This window comes from Theropithecus gelada, chromosome 4 (genome assembly GCF_003255815.1).
Source record: "Theropithecus gelada isolate Dixy chromosome 4, Tgel_1.0, whole genome shotgun sequence".
Lineage (NCBI taxonomy): Eukaryota > Metazoa > Chordata > Mammalia > Primates > Cercopithecidae > Theropithecus > Theropithecus gelada.
The window spans coordinates 119736913-119759833 of NC_037671.1; the positions used below are offsets into that span (position 1 = coordinate 119736913).

General features: G+C 34.8%; 1 protein-coding gene across 1 annotated transcript in view; it reads right to left on the reverse strand.

Annotated features, from left to right (window-relative positions):
• ADGB (androglobin) overlaps positions 1-22921 on the reverse strand; it is a 234675-nt gene that overhangs the window by 52530 nt on the left and 159224 nt on the right. Inside the window, exons 26-28 of the mRNA XM_025383011.1 lie at positions 19316-19503; positions 12677-12861; positions 1376-1575 (exon numbers count right to left, since the gene is read on the reverse strand). Of these exons, the coding sequence (XP_025238796.1) occupies positions 1376-1575; positions 12677-12861; positions 19316-19503 (573 nt within the window). The remainder of the gene's footprint in view (positions 1-1375; positions 1576-12676; positions 12862-19315; positions 19504-22921) is intronic.

The following is a 22921-nucleotide window of genomic DNA, read 5'->3' on the forward strand; positions in this document are numbered from 1 at the left end:
GGCTTCCATTTATTGTCTATTACAGGATATTTAAAAAAAAATCTCGTGTGCGCTAAAAAAGTATAGTCTTTGCTTATTGGGTAAAGTGTTCCATATAGATATCTAAATGATTAAGCTTATATTTAGATTCTTTTTCAAATTCTCACAATTACATTTACTTATTTTGTTTTTCAGCTTGAACTGTCAGTTTCCATGAGGCATGGGTTAAAATCTTCAATTATTCAAAATTTACTTATCTTTTTATCTCTGTAGTTCTAATAGTTATTGCTTTTTATTTATTGTGTCTAGATAATTAGGCACCTATATATTAGTTATGGCCACATCTACTTCATTTATTCTACCTTTTTTAAAATAATGTTTCTATATGTATTGAGATATTAAAACTATCATCAGGCCAGGCATGGTGGCTCACGCCTGTAATCCCAGCTCTTTGGGAGGCTACGACAGGTGCATCATGAGGTCAGGCGTTCAAGGCTAGCCTGGCCAACACCGTGAAATCCTGTCTCTACCAAAAATACAAAAAATTAGTCAGATGTGGAGGCAGGTACCTGTAATCTCAGTTACTTAGGGAGCTGAGGCAGGAGAATCGCTTGAACCCAGGAGGCAGAGGTTGCAGTGAGCCGAGATCACGCCATTGCACTCCAACCTGGGCAATAGTGCGAGACTCCATCTCAACAAACAAACAAACAACAACAACAAAAAAAACAACTATAATCACAGCCCTCTCTTGGTTCATATTTGTATGTTTTTCTATCATTCTATCATGAAACTTTCTGCAGCATTTTGTTTAAAATTGTCACTTTTGAACTACTTATAGTTAGATCTTGTTTTTATATAACTTTAAAATTTTAGCATTTTAGTTGATTAATTTGATCTATTTGGATTTATTGTAATTTCTGTGATATTATCATTTATTTCTGGCATTTTATTTTCTTTTTTATTCCTTTAATTTAATTTAAATTTATTTTACTTTTTGGTTTCCAATGGCTAGGTCATGCCTTTGTCTGCTGTTTTATAAATACATTAATTGTCCTTTTTCCCTTTAATTGTAAGCACACACAAATTAAGTTTTATTAATATATTACCTTTAATATGTGACATTTATTAATATGTGACCCTCAAAGCTATATAGCCTCTTATAACCCAACTATAATATTAGATAATTACAGGTACATTATAGAGTTCATGTACAGATTACATTTGCCATGTATTTAAAGACCTTGGCACAGAGAAACTGTTCAAGTCTCTCTTATTCTCCAATTCTGGCTATACATTGGGAGCACCACACATTATACACTGTTTTTGGGGAAAATATTGTTTTGTTTTATGTTAGGATTTTAGGAACAGTCCAACTGAACAATTGTTTTTAATATACCTGCGGTAGTGTGCTGGAACTGTCTTCTGTAGTGGGTGTACTGGTAGTTTCCTCCTCCAAAAGAGGTAGACCAATGTCTTGTATTGCACTTACAGCTCTACCCTTGGGGGATTTCTGAATTCCTTGAGCAGCTTTCTTCTTAACATACACTTCTTGGTCTTTCTTGGATGCAGAATGAAATGAAAGAATGTGCTTGCTAGCTGAATAGGAGAAATACTAAGTTAAAGTTAAAATATGTGATATACATAGTTATTACTGACTAAATTAGTTAGATTCCTTTATAAAACACTCAAAGGAATAGGCCAATTATTTTTGTTTTAATGAGATAAAAAACAGTATGACTGGTTTATTGATCTTAAAGAAATCTACTATAATAGTATGTGACACGCACAGAACAATGTATATTCTAAGTAACCACTTATTTATAAAAGTACATATAGCAGTTCAACAATTTCTCATTTATTTTGTACCACCTGAATGACCCTAAGCTAATGCCACACACTCTGATTTTCTCTGTGTTTAATGCCACATATATATGTTATCACACTTATAAAAGATTTTCTCTTCAATTTTCAATTTTCAATTATTTTCTAATTAACAGATAATATAAGTACTGCTGATAGGTTTAAAAATGGAAATGTGTTGAACATTATTAATTAAGTCATCAAACATGTAGTTAAAAAGCATAAATGACTGACCCAGGGATATTCTAATTCCAGCCATGACATCGGGATTATTCTCCTACCACGAAAAATGATAAAAATGGACAAAATGTATAAAGCAACTGTTTTTAGCCACTGGAAAATATACAGCCCAGGATTGTGATCCTTGAGACAAGGGAAACATACAAAGTGACCTCTTGATTTCCAGAGATTTTTGCCTGCAAGTAGCTTCCCAACTGTATACAGGGAGGTACAGCCCAAAGTAGTGAACAACAGTGTTGCTAGGTTTAGGAAACAAAGTTGGGTGAGTGGGGCTCCTGCGACAACTAAAATTTGAGGTAGGATACCAGAAGGGAGTATATGAGCAGTAAAGGAGCTCAGAAATAGACATGGGGTCCACTTGAGTCTTTAGCTGAATTCTAAACTTCATTTGTACAAACACTGAACAATACCAGGCAGACAATAACTACTGGGGGGTTGTGAGCTTAATGAAGATTCTGTTAGTTGCACAGTGTTGAGAGACATTGAAATTCTGACTTGTCAAAATGCAGGGAATTCAATGAATATGCAGAGCATTCACTTGAGACCCAAGAAAGGCCAAGCTTTTTAAGAGTAGAGCTACCCTAACACTAGAGTCACGGCAACTCTAGTACTGACTTAATAAACTCAGGACCAGGATCAAGCTGCCAATACATTAACTGCCCACCAGAACAAGATTCAACACTCTTTCAATTAAAAGAGCATAATCTAGACTCTTAGCAGTGTAACACGCACAATATACAGCACACAATCAATATGATATATGAAGAAGCAGAAAATGTGACCATAACTTGAGAAAATGGTCAATAGAAATAGACACAAAGCTGATAAAAATGTTGGACTCATCAAGCAAGGACTTTTAAAAAGCTATTTAAAATGTGCTTAAGGATTTATGGAAAAAGATGAACACACTGAGTGAACAAATGGTGAGTATCACAGAAAAATGAAATATATGAAGAATCAAAATGAAATTCCAGATCTGACTATATCTTAAATAAAAAATATCTGGATAGATTTAAACAACATATCGTCAAATTCAGAAGAAAAGATTAGTAAACTTGAATACAAGCAATAGAAATGATTGAAATAGAATCACAGAGTGAAGAAAACGTGAAAAGAGGATAAGTGATTCATGGTATGATATTGTGGGAGGTGAAATAGTGACCCCCCAAAAAAGGTATGTCCACCCAATAACTTAGAATGTGACCTTATTTGACATAAGGGTGTTTGCAGTTCTAATTAAGAAAAAGATCCTAAAAGACATCAACCTGGATTAGGATAAACCCTAAATCCAATGATGGGTATCCTTAAAGGAGACAGAAAAATGGTAAAACACAGAGACATACAAATAAGAGGGTTATGTGAAGATGTTGGCAGAGATAGGCAGAGTTAATTTGTCTCAAGACAAGGAAAATCAAGATCCACCAAAAGCTAGAAGAAAGGAGGAAAGATTCTCTCCTAGAGCTTTCAACAGCAGTGTGACCTAGATAACATGTTGATTTCAGACTTCTGCCTTCCAGAACTGTAAGGGAATGAATGTTCATTGTATTAAGCCATCCGCTTTGTGTAATTTGCCGTAGCAGTCCTGGAGAATGAATACAGATATCAAATTGCATAAAGTATGTATTTTTAGTCCTAGGTAGAGCACCACTAAAAATAGAACATTTAAATGTGAAAATAGTAAAGTATATGCACAATCTGCTGACTCACAGTATAAAAGTTGCTGACAGAAATTGAAGACTAAATTGAGGGATGTACTGTGTTCATGGACCAGAAAGCTAGTTTTGTTAAGAAGTTAGTGCTTCCCAAGTTCAATGCAATCCAATTCCAATTAAAAGCTACAATTTTGAAGAAAATGCAGTGTTGGAGGAAGAGTAGTCATTTAGATCAGTTGATCCTGAGTTCCAAAGGAGACCCATACACACATGGTTAAGTGACTTTTGACTAAAATGTCAAGATAATTCAATGGAGAAAATATCATCTTTCCATTACACAGTGCCAGAAAAACTGGATATCTACATGGGAATAAAAATAATTTTGACTGCCTACCTTAAACCATACATAAATGTTATTTCAAGATGCATCATGAAAGTAAACATGCATGCTAAGATTATAAAACTTTTAGAATAAAACATGAAAGAAAATATTCATGATCCTAGATTAGGTAAAGATTTCTTAGATAAAATACAAATAGCACTAAGTTTTTTTAACAACTCCAATTTTATAAAAATTAAAAGCTTTTGCTCTTCTAAAGTTGCTGTAAAGGAAGTGAAAAGACAAAGCTTAGACTAAAAGATCATATTGGCAAAGCATACATTTGATGAAGAACTTGTATCCAGAACATACAGAATATATGAACAGGTTAATAATAATAAAGACACCTCATTAAAAATGTGGGTGTGTAATGTGTGAATAAATCCTGCAATCAATAAGTTATACACATGGTCAGTAAGCACACATAAGATGCTCAACGTCATTAGTCAGAAGGGAAATGCAAATTAAACTACAAAGAAATAGTACAATATATACACTAGAATGATGGATTAAAAACATTGACAACAATAAATGTGAGAAAAAATGTGAGAAACCAGAACTTCTATACCTTGTTGGGAACGTAACATGATACAATCCATTTGATAAACTGTTTACCATTTTAAAATAAATGTATACATATGTCAAACTGTGACATATTAATTCAACTCCTGAATATTGATCCAAGCGAAATGAAAACATGAGTCCAAAAAAGGATTTATACAAGCATTTCCTTACCAGCTTGAGTCACCATATTGAAAAACTCTAATAAACCCGTATGCCCAAAAGGAGAATGGGTAGACAAAGTGTGGTATCTCCATACAACGGAGTTAGTACTCAGAAACATAGCTAGAAATAGAACAGTGCTATATGCAATAACATGGATATAACTTAAAAAAATTATGCTGAGCAAAAGAAGCCAGTGTCAAAAGATAAATACTATATGGTTCCAATTTTATGAAGTTCTAAAACAGGCAAAGCTAGTCTTGTGATGGAAATGTGACCAGTGATTGCCTCTTTGAGGGTGAGGAAATTGAATGAAAATGGCCTGAAGTATCTTCTGGGTAACAGAAATATTTTATATGTTGTTAGGGGTGTGGATCACACTAAAGTATGTACTTATCAAAACATTGATTTATACTTTTTGCTGTATATAAATTATACTTTAATAAAAAATTAAAAATGTATGACACAAAGGTCCTGTCCTTTACTTCCTTCCATCGATCTGTTAGTCATTAATTCATAAGTCATTTTTTACAAAAAAATTAGAAACACGTAGGAAAAAGGGCACATTTCCCTAATGTATGAGACTCTACAAATCAACTAGAAAAAAGTAGCTAACTTCAATAAAATAATGAGAAAGCACTTAAAAATTTGCAAAGAAGGTAATACAAAGAGAGGAAATATAACACATAAAAACACGTTCAAACCTCACTAAAGAGAAATGAAACATAAATTAATACTTTTAGCATTCAAATGACAAAAGTCAAGAAATATAACTCTGTCAATCAGGGGAGTATGGATAAAGGAGGATAAATTTACACAAACTCAGTAGAGGGCAACTAGACAATGTATGAGAAAATAACAATGCATGTACCTATTCATTGACCTAGTAGTTCGACTTCTAAACATTTGTTTAGTATATATGCATGTACACATTCAGAAAATTAGATACACAGGTTATTTGTGAAAAGTCATCCTTGAATTTTAAAGATTGGGCATATCACAGATCACTCTCTGTAGGAGCCTTATATAACCATATGAAATAAAATACAGTATTATTCCTAGTCTATAGGGCTTCCCCAAATACTCAATTATCTAGAATGTAAATTTTATGAAAAATTATAAATTTCCCAAATTACAAATTTTAAAATTACAAATTTTACAAAACATTCAAAATTAAAAATTTTGTATTAACTTTATAGCATAAGTGTTAATATAAGATTTTCTTCTTGAAGAATTATAAGAAATACAGATATTCTGTAAATTCCTACGATATGATACAAAACCTAAAGAAGTCTGTATTAAGTTTTGTGACTGGCTCACTTTGAACTTCTGCATCCTTGCAATGAAGTTTACTTCTCCTTTAGCACATGGTAAGAGTGTTTGTGTACAGAATACTTATCAAGGTAGTGTGTCATATCCTGTAAAAACACACACACACATATTTTTTGCATGTATTAATATTTTTGGTGGGTGTACTCCAGAAAAGGATATGTAAATGGATTTGTTTCCAAGAGAAGCCACTGAAAAATGTTTATTTTTAAATTCAGTGTCTGCTTATATCACTCATAAACACAAATTAATAGCATCAATTTTAAAACAACACCCTGTTTGAAGTCTAAATGAAGAAATTATCTAATGCACAATAATAGTTCTATCAATCTGTATGGAGAAACCTTTCAATCTTTTCTGTGAAACATAGAAGAGGTCATGAAAAAATGCAAATAGCCTTTCCTTGCATGCAAATTCGTTATTGTAACAATGTCAGTTTTCCTTAAATTAAGGTATCTATATATTCAAAGCAGCCAGAAGAAAAACAATGATTTCTGTGTGTTTTGAGAAAACTTGAAAAATTGTATTAAAGTTCATCTGGAAATACTAATGGTAAAATAGAAATATGTGTAAAATAAGAGCCATTATAGATGTTGGCTCTACTTTTGGATCAATTTCTGATCTCTGAACCAATTACCCTTCTGCTCAATTTTTCTGTATCTTTCTTGGCCAGAGGTAAACCTATAAAAATTGGTTTTAAACACTTATGTATGCTTCTCTTATAAATGGTAAATTTTGAATGAAACAATGATTAAACTAGATGACAAATTATAAACAGTGTTACCTGCAAGAATTTGAACCTAAACATTTCAGAGAAAATTGGTGGTGGTAATTAGCTAATTAAAAAAAAAGCATGAGGTCACAAATAGCATAGGAGAGCTGCACATATGTGCCCACTAAGGTTTTGGAATTGAGTTCCCTCTATGAACTAAACTATAATACCAGTGTAAAATGTACCCAAGTAAAGAAAACAGCCATTTAAAAGAGTCATAAACAACATTCCGACTGACAAAACATTATCTGATTAATGGTCTTAACACATCTAAAGAAAAAACTAGAAACGGAGTGTGGGCAAGTTTGAATGAGAAACCACAAAGGAGTGCTGAACCTAAGTGCTGAAAACAACCCAGGAGATATTCAGGGGTGAAGGACAAGTGATGGCAGAAAAGATGACATGCTCAAAAGAACTGAAAGAGTACTACAGCTTTGCCCAAGCTCAACCCTACTAATATAGTACGTGCATTTCCCACTTCCCTGTGACTTAAACACTGCACTTGTGCCCTAATTATATCATCCCAGTGTGATATTTCTTTAATTCTCTTCCAAGTCTCATTGGAAAGGCATATCCCTCGGTTATGACAACAATTCACACGTTGTTTCCATGGTTAATAGGACAGGATGAAGACAGCCCTCTTTTAAAGTCTTCTATTTTTCTTTCCAAATAAAAAGCATTCTAAGGATTCTTACTCATTTAAAAGTATTTAAAACATTAACATTTAAATTTAAAGTAAAAATAAATTTAAATTTTAAAAGTTTTAAATTTAAATAATTTAAAATTATTCTAAGGATCGGAACAGAAGGATCCTTACTTCTTTGTGCATCTTGCTGTCCAAATAAGCTTCGATTTACTATTCATGGAAGGCTGGAGTTAAACTCCCTGCTAAGACCATTTGGGGTATTGTACAGTAACTAGTAATTAAAAGAACAACAGGAACAAAAGACTTTTCTACAAATGGATATCATATAATATGCGATTTTTAAAAGAGAGATAGAGTATGTTCAAAGATCCATGCAGAATTAAACAGTTAAGGAACAGAGATAAATTCAATCTATATAAGCATTTAATAAATATATTATTAACATATTTGTTCACTATACGTATTAATTAGAGTATGTATAAAAAATTCCCACTAAAATAATTACAAACCGAATCTATTTTAAAAAAAGAATAACACACCACAATCAACTAGGACTTATTCTAAAATAGCAAATATTATTGAATATTGAAAATATTTATATAATTTATTATAACTATAAATCAAATTGGGAAGTCCAAATTGTAAAAAACATTTGATAAAGGTAAGTATGTTTTACAAGTTAAATTTTGTAAATGATGCAACATATAATACAAAGAGTTTTATTTAACAAATTCCCTCAATCATATTTGTTGATGAATTATGGGTAAATCATTACAGGCATTCAAAACAAATCTAGGAACAGTGGCTCACACCTGTAATCCCAGCACTTGGGGAAGCTGATGCAGGTGGATCAGTTGAGGTCAGGAGTTTGAGACCAGCATGGCCAACATAATGAAATCCTGTCTCTACTAAAATACAAAAATTAGCTGGGTGTGGTGTCACGCACCTGTAATCCCAGCCACTTGGAAGGCTAAGGCATGAGAATCACTTGAATCCAGGAGGTGGAGGTTGCAGTGATCTGAAATCACTACAGCCTGGGCGAAAGAGTGAGACTTCATCTCAAAAAAAAAAAAAAATCAAAAATCTAGGAACAAATAATGATGAACATGTTGATGTCGAGTGGGCAGGACTATTTATTGGGGACATTTAGAAGGGAAATATTGTGGTACAGTGGGAGGACGGAAGTTATGTTTAGTGAGCACAATTACATTGAGTTATGCAATAAAATCAGAAGAAACTTGAAAGTCAGACTAGAAATGTGGAAAGAATGAAATAGGGACAAAATAATCAGAGGTATGTGTATATAATATTTGACATTCTATAAATCATAATAATGAGATAATTAAAAAGCACACGGAGACTTCAAAGCAGTGTGAAAATCTTGATTAAAGTCACAGCCCGAACTATACTCCTTGTCTCCTTGGAGATGGGATTCTTACCCTATGTTAGTGATCAAAACCAAAAACTGATTTAGGAAACAATACTCAGAAGTAGAGCGACATGCGGCAAGGTCTATCTTGCAGAAAGCTCTGGGGAGAATGATAGGAAGGATTTGTTTTATAGACTGAGTGCCTCCAGTCAAGTTAGTGTAAATAATAAAACCTTCAGTGGTACCCTTCGTCCCACTAGCTAGGAGCAGTTCCTGGATAGAACACTGGACTGGGAAAAGACAGAGACTCACACTATTGAAGGCTGTGTAAGATGATGGGATATCAAAGCATTTGCAGTGACCTGTTGCTCAGCTCATACTCCCTAACTTGCCAGTAGTTGTTAAGGAGAGAGGGACAGGGAGTCAAAAGTCAGTGTTACCACTCAAATCTGTATTGCTCTGGAATGCCCACTTATATAACTAAAAAAATAAAAATAAAAATAAAAATAAAATACAGATATTAGATAGAAAAGGGATATAAAGATTTTTACATATAGAAAAATGACAGTTATTTCTAGTAAGTTGATTGTACGTTTAATTAAAATAAACACTATTGGGAAAAAGAGTTCAGGAAGGGTGCTGATTATGAAATAGCTTAGGAAAAGTTCAACTAGAAGATGTAATCAATTAAAAAATACAATGTGATGAAAGAATTCAAAAAAAGCATATGCATCAAAATAAATGTAAATGGACTGCATTCCCCCATTTTAGTGACAAGAATCTTGCATTTTATATTAGTCTGCCCTCACACTGCTAAAAATAACTGCCCAACTAGGTAATTTATAAAAGAATGAGGTTTAATTGACACACAGTTCCGCATTCCTGAAGAGACCTCAGAGAACTCACAATCACGGCAGAAGGGGAAGGGGAAGCAAACACATCATTTTTCATATGGTGACAGGAGAGAGAAGTACAGAGCAAAGGGGGGAAAAAAATCCCTCACAAAACCACAAGATTTTGCGATAACTCACTCACTATCACGAAAATACCACGGTCTAATCACCTCCCACGAGGTCCCTCTCCCAACATGCAGATATTACAATTTGGATTATAAATCAAGATGAGATTTGGGCAGGGCACAAAGCCAGTCCATATATCATTGTGTAGAAAAAATATCCATTTACAGGAGAAAGACTGACAGCAAAAACTTGTAGAGGATAGAAAACTAAACAAATGAACAGCATCAACAGGCAAATAATAACAAAAGGAAGAATAACAAAAGGAAGAATAACAAAAGGAAGAATCAGTGATAAGAAATAAGTTAAGAGAAGGTTGCTTTATGTTTATTTTAAAAATACAATACATAAAAATTATAAAGCAAATATGAAACTTATATAACTAGCAACATGGCATATAAATATGTAAAACTAAACATATTAGAGTTAGAGATGTTATCACACAGTTAAAAATAAAAATAGAAGATCTTAATACACATCACTAACAAATTTACACACCAATTAGGTAAAATATAAATGACAATCTTGACATTTTAAATATCATAATTAGCAAGTTTGACTTTTATGAAAGTGTATGTGTGCATTTAGACATCAAACGACCTCCAAAATAGAGTTCTTTGTAAACCTCAGTGGGATAGTAATCAAACTTGATTTGAATCAGGAAACAGGAAAAACACCAATCAAATCCTCAAAGTAGAAAATATATCTACACTTTCTAACTCCACAGAATTCAATTCGAAATTAACAGAAATAGGCTAAATAAAACAATTTTATTACTTAGGAATTCTAAAAATATTATAAACACTAAGGTTAAAGAAAAGGTCAAAAATAAATCATAGCTCATGACTAACATAACACTACATATAAAATTTTATAGCATTCTAAGTTATAAAGTATAATAAAATATATGTAGCCAGAGTTAGAAAAATGAATAGCATTAAGTATATTTATTTAAAAACAAGATTTAAAGTATGAACTAAATTGAAACTAGCAAAGCTAGAGGAAAAGACATTTGACTAAATTTTAAAAGTAGAGAAAGGGTTTTAAAAGATAAATATAAATATTAATGAAGTAGATTATAAATCTAAAAGAGCCATTGAGGTTTGAATAATAATAAATTCAATTCTTTCCAAGAGAAGACCAATAGTACAGAGTAAATTTTAAAAAGTCTGATTAAGAATAACTTACAAATAAATAAAAAAGAATATATTTATACAAACCTATTGAGAAGATATTTAAAAATTTTAAATCTTGTTTGCAAATTTATGCAGATAAATTGGAAAAACTAAATGAATCTCTACTTTCACTAAAAATATAGTCTATAAAAACGAAAGGCAGTTAAAAAATAATCTTGGAAATTATTTTCTTAAATAGTAAAAAGAAAAAACAAGTCTCTCCCCCAGAAACATCAGATTTAGAAAGTTTTAAGGACAAAGCTAATAACTTTTTTTTTTTAAAGAAATGAATCCTGGACAATTTAAAAGACTCCAAAATAGAAAAACTAAAAAGCTCTCAAATTAATTTCAAGAATTCATTATAATTTCAGCTTGAGAACTGGAAAAGAATAATGTACGGGTGCACCCACAGAGAGGAAAAAACTCTCCTAGAGATACAAAGTGATGATTATGATGCAGCAAACTGAGTAAAATTATATATTCTAAACATAGGAGTATATGAAATCATCATTGGCCAAATAGGTTTTATTGTAAGAATGCAAGAGTGATTCAAAATTAAAACTCAACTTATTAAACTCAAAGGAGTAAAATTTGATGATTTCTATAAACAACAACAAAAAATAACTAATAATGTTCCAAACTCATTCAATATTAAAATTTCTCATTTCATAAAGTCTAATTATTAGAAGCCACTAACAAAGATGATAAATGTCACAAGTGTTTCTACTTAAGAAAAGGAAATACATCATCATCACTTATTTAACCTTGGTTTGGAGGTCACAGCCAAGGCCACAAAAAGGAAAAAAGTTATGATTTAAGAAAGAAGAAATATCAATGGGCAAAATAGATAAGAACCCAGTTTTGCTTAAAATTGAAATGCAAAAATGGAGAATAAAGGCATAAAAGCCAAAATATTTACAGTGTGTTTTGGCAAAAAAGCTAAAATACTAACTTTTTTTTTTTTTTTTTTTCTCCTGGGTAGCATGCTTATAAGGCATTTCTTGTTCCCTTCTTTGTAATTTTCTATTTTTCCAAATATTCTACCTTGGTAATGTGTGACTTTTACAGAATCAAGTTGCTAACATAACTAAGTAATACACCTCAGAGTAGCACTGCTAACCATTATTTCCAAAATTATTTTATTTATTTAATAACTCATTGAGAATAGTATATTGAAAGTAATAACTTTAGTTTTTGTTAATTTTAGTATGTAGAATCTTTTCTGAAAATAATGAATTAGGAATTTTAAAAAGTAAAAATATTCTTTCAAAATAATAAAAATTTGACTTCTTAATAAGAAGGCTCATGTAATAGGAAAGTAAATTTTCTCCAAGGTGAAAAGGCTTTAAAATAAGCCTATATTGATTTTCAGAGCCTAATTTGACATGCAAATGTTATACTTGTAATATTTTACTGTACTATCAAGTTTCACAATTTAAGTGGTTACTTGCTACTTTATTTTCATTTTTAAAGTGTCATGAAAATATAAATATCCATTTATGAATCTAACTATCCTGCTCATAAAGGCACACTTACACTGGGAGCTCAAGCCTTTCTCACTCTTCAAGAAGTTAAATGCTGGGATTATAGCTTGGCCTTTTCCAACAGAGCTCACCATAGTTTCTTCATTTTCTAGGACCTGCAGCTTGATAAATGCATCTGGCTTGGATGTGCGTACCTGTATTGTAGCAGGTTGTGGTGTTAGAACTTTAACTGAATATCTGTAAAGAAAAAAAAGTTAACATTATAAGCAAGTATGTTGGTCTTTCTCTCAAGTCAGTAAGTGAGATAGTTTGGATATATGTCCCTGCCCAAATCTCCTGTCAAATTGTGATCCTCACTGTTGGAGGCAGGGCCTGGTGAGAGGTAACTTGATCTTGCAGACAGGTTTCTCACGAATAGTTTAGCACCATCTACTTGGTGCCGTTCACATGACATGAGTGAGTTGTCATGAGATCTGGTTGTTTAAACATGTGTATCCCCCTCCCCCTTTCTCTCTCTCTTACTCCTGCTCTGGCCATGTGATGTGCCTGATCCCCCTTCCCCTTCTGCCATGATTGGAAGCTTCCTGAGGCCCCCCTAGAAGCTAAGCAGATGCCAGCTTTATGCTTTCTGCACAGCCTGCAGAACTGTGAGCCAATTAAACTTCTTTTCTTCAGAAATTACCCAGTCTCAGGTATTTCTTTATAGCAATGCAAGAACAGACCAATACAGTAAGGAAAACTGTTTAATTTTCGGATATGATAACCTAAAAGTAAAACTACTTTGTAAAGTTCACTAACATCCTGAAAATACTGGAGTTACAGACTTTGGCAAGGGATCCCAATATAGTACTGTAAAACAAAAGGAAATAGAACTTCTATTATCATCAAATCCTAGATTTAAAACATGTAACTTTTTGTTTAGATGTAATAAGCAGTCACTTACAAAACTTGATAGCCCTACAGAGGATATAAACAGACACTTCTCAAAAAATGACGTACATGTGGCCAAAAAACACATAAAAGATAGCTCAACATCCCTGATCATTAGAGAAATGTGAATCAAAACCACAATGAGATACCCTCTCATGCCAGTCAGAATGATGATTATTAAAGTCAGGAAATGATAGATGCCGGTGAGGTTGTGGAGAAATGGAAACTCTTTTACACTGTTGGTGAGAATGTAAATTAGTTCAATCACTGTGGAAGACGGTGTGGTGATTCCTCAAAGATTTAGAACCAGAAATACCATTTGACCTAGCAATCCCATTACTGGGTATATACCCAGGTAAATATAAGTTATTCTATTATAAAGATACATGCACGCATATGTTCACTGCAGCACTATTCACAATAGCAAAGACATGGAATTAACCCAAATGCCATCAATGATAGATTGGATAAAAAAATGTGGTACATATGCACCATGAAATGCTATGCAGCCATACAAAGGAACAAGATCATGTCCTTTGCAGGGACACAGACGAAGCTGGAAGCCATTATCCTCAGCAAACTAATGCGGGAACAGAAAACCAAACACTGCATATTTTCACTTATAAGTGGGAGCTGAACAATGAGAACACATGGACACAGGGAGGGGAACAACACTTACTAGGGCCTGTTGGGGGAGGTTGAGGGTGGGAGAGCATCAGGGAAAAGAGCTAATGCATGCTGAGCTTAATACCTAGGTGTTGGGTTGACAGGTGCAGCAAACCACCATGGCACATGTTTACCTATGTAACAAACCTGCATATCTTGCACAGGTACACCGGAACTTAATAAAAATAAATAAACAAATATAAAACGTGATAGCCCTAAAAGCCACCAAACCTCTTGATAGATCTGCAAACTACTGCCACGTCTACCCTCTCTATTATACAAAAAGCACTCCTGGCAGAAGCCTTTGGAGCTTCACTGATAATAGCATTTTCTGTGATTCACAAAAATACAGAGAAATTAAAATAGTAGCCACAGCCTCCACCTTCACCCCTCATCAATCGTTTGGAAACCTCTTGCAAAAAGACTGGAAACATGCAGTCTAATTCATTCTTTCCAACTCCCCTTTTAATGCAATTAAAGAGTTGGCTTTTTGTTCTCATTTTAGGTGATTCCTCACAAATGCTCAGGATTCGATCAACTTTTAATTTCTCTAGAAATTTGCTTTTCTGAGTATCATGTCTCTCATATATATGATGATACTAAAAGACGACACGTTTTTCTCTCTCTATATATGAAAAAGGTCGCACAGGCTGGAGTGCAGTGGTGCAATCATGGCTCACTGCACCTCAAACTCCTGGGCTTAAATTATATTTCCGCCTCAGACTCCAATATAGCTGGGACTACAGGTATGCACCACCATGCTCAGCTAAATTTTTATTTTTTTGTAGAGACAGGATCTCACTATGTTACCCAGGCTGTTCTTGAACTCCTGGGCTCAAGCAATCCTCCTTCCTCAGCCTTGTAAAGTACTGGGATTATGGGCATGAGCCACTACGCCTGGCCCCTCTCCTGTATCTTAAAAAGACCCTACTCTTTATTCCTCCTTGAAATTAGCTTGTGTATAAGTACAGTTCTCTCCTATCTTTAAGACAGATTAAAACAAAGCAAAAACACAAACCAACGCAACTTTCAGCCCACCTTGCAGTCCAGCCTCTACTGCATTGCCAACTTCCCAGCTCAGCACCTAAGGAGAGTTGTCTGCCTCCACTCTTCTCATCTTACCATCTTCCACGTACTTACTCCATCACCAACACCGGTGCTATGGTTTGGCTCTGTGTCCCCACCCAAATCTCATGTTGAATTAGGATAATCAGTGTTGGAGGAGTAGCCTGGTGGAAGGTGATTGGATCATGGGTACGGAAATCCCCCTGTCCTCATGATAGTGAGTGAGTTCTCATGAGATCTGGGTGTTTGAAAGTGTACAGCACTTTCTCTCTCTCTCTCTCTCTGTCTCTCACTCTCTCTCTCTCTGTCTCTCTCTCTCTCTCTCCTGCTTTGCCATGTGAAGATCGTTCCTGCTTCCTTTTTGTCTTCTGCCATGATTGTAAGATTCCTGAGGCTTCCCCAGCCATGCCTCCTGTACATACTGTAGAACTGTGAATCAATTAAACCTCTTTTCTCCGTAAATTACCGAGTCTCAGGTATGTCTTTATAGCAGTGTGAGAATGGACTAACACACCAGGTGCTAAACCTACTCTTGCCAAGGTTTCAAGGGGTTTGTCACCATCCTATAGAAACTTTGGTTCTCTTCTTCTTTTACCTCTCAGGAGAACTTGACAGTGTTCTCTGGACCCGGATTTCTTCCTCCTTTAAAAACTCTTCTCCTACGAGCACAGCAGCTTTTATACTTTCCCTCCTATTTGGGGACTGCTTTGCTTCCATTGACAGACATTCCCACAAACATCAGAGAGTCTTCATGTTCTGTCCTGGGTCTGATTCTCATTTTACAAACTTTCCTGGGCACTTTCAGGAACAGTAACAGAATCATGACTCCCAAATCAATGTCTACGGTGGAACTACCTATGCAGTATCACTTGGCTATTTCACTTGACCACCACATTTAAAAACTAAAAAGGAATCAGTTGTCTTCCTATGGCCCACCTTGCAAATGAGCTTCTCCCCTCTAAGTAAATGACATCATCCACACATTTCCCAAGTCAAACTCTAGAACTCCAGCAAGGCTGTCAATTTTACCTCAATATCTGAAAATCCTTTTTCTTCTCTCCAGATTCCCTATCACTGCCTGTAATGGGTTGAATTGTGTCCCCTCCTACCACCAAAGATCTGTTGGAGTTCTAACCCCCAGTGCTTCACAATGTCACCTAGTTGGAGATAGGGTCTTTTGCAGAGAATCAAGTTAAAATTAAGTCATTAGAGTGGGCTCTACTCCAGTATGATTGGTGTCCTCATTAAAAAAGGGGAAATTTAGGACTGAGCACTGTGGCTCATGTCTGTAAACCCAGCACTTTTGGGAGACCAAGGCAGGAGGATTGCTTGAGGCCAAGAGTTTGAGACCAGCCTGGTCAACATAGCAAGACTCTGTCTCTACAAAAAATTTAAAAAATAATTAACTGGGCATGGTGGTATATGCCCATAGTACCAGCTATGGTGAGGTGAGAGGATTGCCTGAGGCAGGAGTTAGAGTTTTCAGTGAGCCATGATTGTACCACTGAACTCCAGCTGGGCAACAAAGCAAGATTGTCTGTAAAAAAAGAGGGAAATTTGGAAACAGAGGCATACAGGGGAAAACACCACGTGAAGGTGATGGCAGAGATAGATGTGGTGCTTCTAAAAGCTAAGGATAACCAAAGATTACCAGCAAACCACAAGAAGCCAGGAGAAAGTCATGAAACTGGTTGTCTCCCACAGCCTCAGTTGTAACCAATCCTGCTGACAATTTGATCTCACATTTCTGTTAATAGTTTCCACAGTTCTGCAACAATGCATGTCTATTGCTGAAGCCACCCACCCAGCGTGTGGACTTTTGTTACGGCAGAGTCCTCGCAGGTCAATATGCTGCCCTACTTCAGACTGCCATAATCTCACTCCTGGGTTATTGCAAAGCTTTTACCTGGTTTCCCCCTCTCCGGTTATGCTCCCCTTTCATTCATTCAACACACTGCTGCCTTGAGTGAAATTTTTTTTTTCATATTCCATGTCTTTTATGATTAAATATAATTTAAAAATAATAAAGTTCTAACATCTTTTCTGTTATATAATTAACGGGCTGGGAGAAGTTGCTCACATCTGTAATTCCAGGACTTTGGGAGGCCGAGGCAGGTAGATCACTTGAGGCCAGGAATTTGAGACTAGCCTGGACAACATGGTAAGACCCAATCTCTACAAAAAATACAAAAATTAACAAGGCTTGGTGGAATGCACCTGTAATCCCAGCTACTTGGGAGGCTGAGGCATGAGAATAACTTGAACCTGGGAGGCAGAAGTTGCAATGAGCCAAGATCATGCCGCTGTACTATGGCCTGGGTGACAGAGTGAGACTCTGTCTCAAAAAAACTATATATATATATATATATATATATATATAAATAAAATGTACTTTTTAAAATTCATGCTATGCAGAGATAATTTTTAACACAAATCTGATAATGGAATCTTTCTTAAAATCCTTTAAAGAGTCCCCTTGTTCCTAATGTAAAAATCCATACTTCTTGTCCAGTGAGGCTCTTCTCAGAAAGCCTTTGCTAACATTCTGGTCTTACTTCTTACTATAGCATGCTGAAACCCAACTCTGCAAACAAAAAACAATGTCTTGAGTTTCCAGAAAAGGTTGTATATTCATGAACTTTCACTTGTGCTACCTAAGCAGCTCCCTGTTCACCTTCCTCACCACTCAGCTTGATGACTTTAACACAGCTTCTGGGACTCATTTAGGTAGTAGGTTAAATGTCACTTTTTAGTCTATTAGTGGCCCTGCCATGTGATATGATGGTTTCCTATCATAGTAGTTAAAATATTTTATCACAATTGCTTTTTTTAGTTATTGGTATGTTTCTTTCCTTCTTGAGAAAGCACATATTTTCCAAATTTTCTGTGCAGAGAAGTGTATATTAAAATGAGAAGATAAGTATTCCAACAACATGTTGAATAACAACACGTTGTTAATGGAGGCCAATTATGTATCAGACACTGTGTTAGGTCCTATATTGAAAATAAATGATTCTTGCCTTCAATCAATGTTGATTCTCATAGTGGCCAATGTGAAGTTAACTAGATAGAATTTGATGTGTCACAGTCTCAGAGAGAACAAAGGACTATAGGAACATGACCAGAGCTAACTAATTATATTTGAAGGTTTAAGCACAAAGAATTTTACTACTGAAAATTATCATTAAAGGTGATGAATTTTTTTTTTAAGTGGAGAGGTGGTGACAGGACACATGAGACAAGAGGAAAGGCTTGAGCAAAATAAAATTTCTGGGCATATATACCAAGAGGTGGTCATTAGTTCTGTCAGGAGAGTGCACTGTGTTAGGCATCTGTTCAAGAATGCTAAAAACATGCTATGTGCTTCGGAGTTGATCTGTAGCCAATGGAACATTATCAAAGGTTTTAAAGCAGGCAAATCACATGTTTCAATATATGTGGTTGAAAGGCAATTACTGTGGTAGTAAAGGATGAGTATGTGAATGGATATGGAGAGAGAGAAAAAACTGATTAAATGCAGAAAAGGGAATAAAACAGAGTCATGGATTCCAGAAACAAAACAATTCTATAGACCGAAGGTAATAAGGGCTGAAGGTAGTGCAGGGACATTGAAGACTGATTAACGAAAGACAGTGGAATCTATGATTAGGCTATTTAAGGAGAACACTGCACATAGGTGAGCATGAAAAGAAGACTGAGTTGGCTGATAAAGAAACTCCCACAAAATACTAGCCAGAGATGGAGCAGAAGAGGAAGAAAGTAGTAAGAGGAAGCCATGTCATGAAGAATCTTTAATCAAAGTCAAGTAGAATGAAGACTAAGGAAATCTCATTACTATTATATGTAGTCATACAGGCTTAATCTTACATAACACCCACATAATTACATTGCACTCAATTAATTGTTTCCAAAAAGAATATAAAATTTGAAGTTCAAAACCGACTCAGGATTTTACTGCAGAATTTATTTTTATCCTAAAATATTAATATTTTTTTAGAAATGCCTTTCCCCTTCTGTCATATACTTGTACCTGAATAAAATTTTCTTATCATTGGGTATGTAGTAATCTCGGATTTCCTTTATAGCAAAGGTATTGCATGGAGAGTCTCGAGACAGGCATGGCAGTGGAGCAGAAGAACCAATGAGACGCAGTTTCCATCGTGAGGCTGTTACGTACGTGTCACCTGTAAATGCTTCTGCCACAAAAGTATATCCCTTCTATAAGAAAGATAAATTACACAGAAATGAATTACGTTATTATTCTCTCAAACGTATAATATCTAATAGTACTAAATGTCTTATTATTATGATATTATCTATAGGTCCCAAGATCTCTTAATAAATATAGAATCACTAGGATTATGTTTGGAATTTCTCCTAGAAAGCACTATCCTACAAAGTTTTCAGGAAAACAATGAACTGATATTTTCCTTTGTGTGGTTCCTTAACTATAAAATAAAGTGCTTAACCACAATAGATGATTACTATGTCCTCTTCTAATGCCTCCCACAGCAAATTCTTATCATTGCACCATCCCAGAGTAGCCCAAAAGCTTCTTACTTGATTTTCCTGTCTCCCAGATCCATCTTTCTGGAATACTGAAGTAAGAAAGGCAGAAGAGTTCAAATAAATGTATTCTGTTGATATGACACGTAAAGCTATAAAATTAATAGCTGATTTGCTTCCACAGAACCCTGATGTGTGATTGAGGATGAGTTCTTTAGATAGCAGAAAAGGGGAAGCTCAAGAGCCTGGGAATGGCTTACTTTATGATGGGGAAGAGCTTGGTTTAACATAGTTGGATAGCTAGCTAAGAAGTCAGTGAATCAAAAGCATGATATCATAACAGATGTAAATGTTCAAAGTAATTCTGAGATTATAATTCCAGATGCCCCTAATAAAGAATAAAAAGATAGATTTGTCTTCCCGCTGTACTCTGTCCACAGATAGCTCTCTGGTAGGTTTAGATTCCAGAAGTAAAAATTCTATCTATCTATCTATCTATCTATCTATCTATCTATCTATCTATCCACATATATAAGCCAGAATGAATTTTTAAAAAGTTTCATATGCATCTAGAAATATTAGCTGGAATTCCAATCCCCATAATGAGATGAGAATTGCAACACCAATAAGGACTTTATGACATTATGTTTGGGGCAAGTAAAAAAAAAAGTATAATAAAGCATTTTTACTTGCAAAGTGTAATGCACATATGTGTTGATATTTTTATCATTATTTGAGTTTATTGTACTAATGAATTAAAGAGGCAAAACTAAATTATTTTGTTTCTGCTTCCACTCAGAATAATTACAAAGGAAAAAGTTATTAAATGGTGGGATAGATATTGGTAAGTGAAAATCCAAAGCTAAATCAGTGATAGGATTACAAGACAGAACTTGGCTATGCTAAATGGATTCAGTAGTAAAAGAGTTATATAATTGAGTACTGAGTATTGAGGGATCTTATAGACCAGTATTCTGAATTACAGTGTATGGTCTTGAGTATTTATGAAAAAAAAATAAAGTAAACAATTCTGATTTTTCAAACTTAAGAAGAATATATACTCTGCAAACCACAGACTAGTAAGTTTAATAATAGTGCTTATCAAAGTTCTGCTGTAGCTCATTTAAAAAGGATGTCTCATGTGAACCTCAAAGATAAAACCTATTCTTAAAAGCAACATGAGTTTATTGGGAACGAAAACTTATTTACTTTTTTCATAAGATTAGAAGACACAACATCAGGTAAAGGTTGCAGACATGGGGTTTATGAATTTCATGCAGGCATATGTCAAGGCCTCTGGTGAATTTCATATGAGCCAGGATGCCTCTTGAAGAGCCTGCTGGGCAGAATTAGCCACAAAATTTTCATCTGAGATTGCTAGTTATATAACTGCTCAATAGCGTTTTAGACATTATCTAATCAGCCAAAGATGTTCTCTCTTGAGGTGTCTCCTGAGTCCACCATATCAATATGCCTTGTAGGTACCAAAAGACAGACACATTCACAGGGTACAAAACAATGGAGCAATGATCCTCTTTACACTTTGTGGGTCAGAATTACTTTCAGAGGCAGCATTCAGTTCTGGGAACCACATTTTAGCAGAGACAAAGGTTGTTTGGATAAATGTTCAAAGATCAAGAATTATGCAGAGAGGAAAACTGCAGCACAAAAGGGACCACTTTTCACACAGCTTGATATTCTCCTCCACAATTTCTCCACTTTTAACTTTTTTTCTTTTTGGAGATGGAGTTTCGCTCTTGTCACCCAGGCTGCAGAGCAGTGGCATGATCACGGCTCACTGCAATCTCCGTCTTCTGGGTTCAAGTGATTCTCCTGCCTCAGCCTCCCTAGTAGCTAGGACTACAGGCACACGCCACCACACTTGGCTAATTTTTGTATTATTAGTAGAGATGGGGTTTTGCCATGTTTTCCAGGCTGGTCTCGAACTCCTGATCTCAGGTGATCCACCCGCTTTGGCCTACCAAAGTGCTGGGATTATGGACATGAGCCACTGCGCCCAGCCTTAACTTTCTTTCTAAACAGAGCTGGCTAGAGTGAGAGGGTAGAAGAGATAAAATATGAGATAGGAAGATGTTTGCTGCAATCTCAATTTACAACTTAAAAATAAGAGTTAAGTGGAGCTAGAATGTTCTTCTGATCGTTGACTCAAAATGTATCACTTAGAACTTCTGAAAAATTCAAGCTTAATCAAGAAAGGGAGGTCTACAGTGGAGTTTCTAAGACAAAAACCAAACCCAACCCAACCCAAAGAAGCATGCTAGATGTAAATAACAATCAGATTCGTACTTGGCTCAACCAAATATTCTTTAAAGATCTCTTCCAAAATGAAGTATTCAAGACTAGCATTAGTCTATTTATCGAGTAATACAGAATTCATAGATAGAATTTGATGACATCTATAACCTTGATAGAGTCTCCCTTTAAATTAAATCATCTTCTTTCTCTTAATCTTTGTGACTTTTGAATTCTAATCACAAATTAAATAAATTGTTTCTATTCAAAAGGAAGTCTAGCTCAAACTTCAAAAACATTCAAAAAATAATCCACTGGTGCTTGGACAAATTTGTTCGTGAAGAACTAGCTCTATAGTTTGGTTTAACCCAAGGCGTTCTGCTGCAGAAAGGTCAGGTTTAGAGGAGGGGTGTCCAATCTTTTGGCTTCCCTGGGCCACAATGGAAGAATTGTTTTGGGCCATGCACAAAATACACTAACACTAACGATAGCTGAGGAGCTTAAAGAAAAAGAATCACAAAAATATCTCATAGTGTTTTAAGAAAGTTTACGAATTTGTGTTGGGATATATTTAAAGTCATCCTGGGCAACATGCAGCCTATGGGCCGTGGGTTAGACGAGCTTGGTTTAGAGATATCATTTGTTAGGACATGGGGAAGAATAAATATAGTATAAAAGGAAATTGTGTGGGTCAAATAAAATTTGTAAATACATGTTTGATGTACAGAAATTGAATTTTATTAACAAAATATTCTGTTTTTAAGTGATATGTAAATGCCCTTTCAAGGTAATTGACAAGAATAATAAGTAAAAATAATATATTGATGCATTGACTTTAATCAAGTGAGTTTTTAAAAATTATGTTCAGGTGTATAAT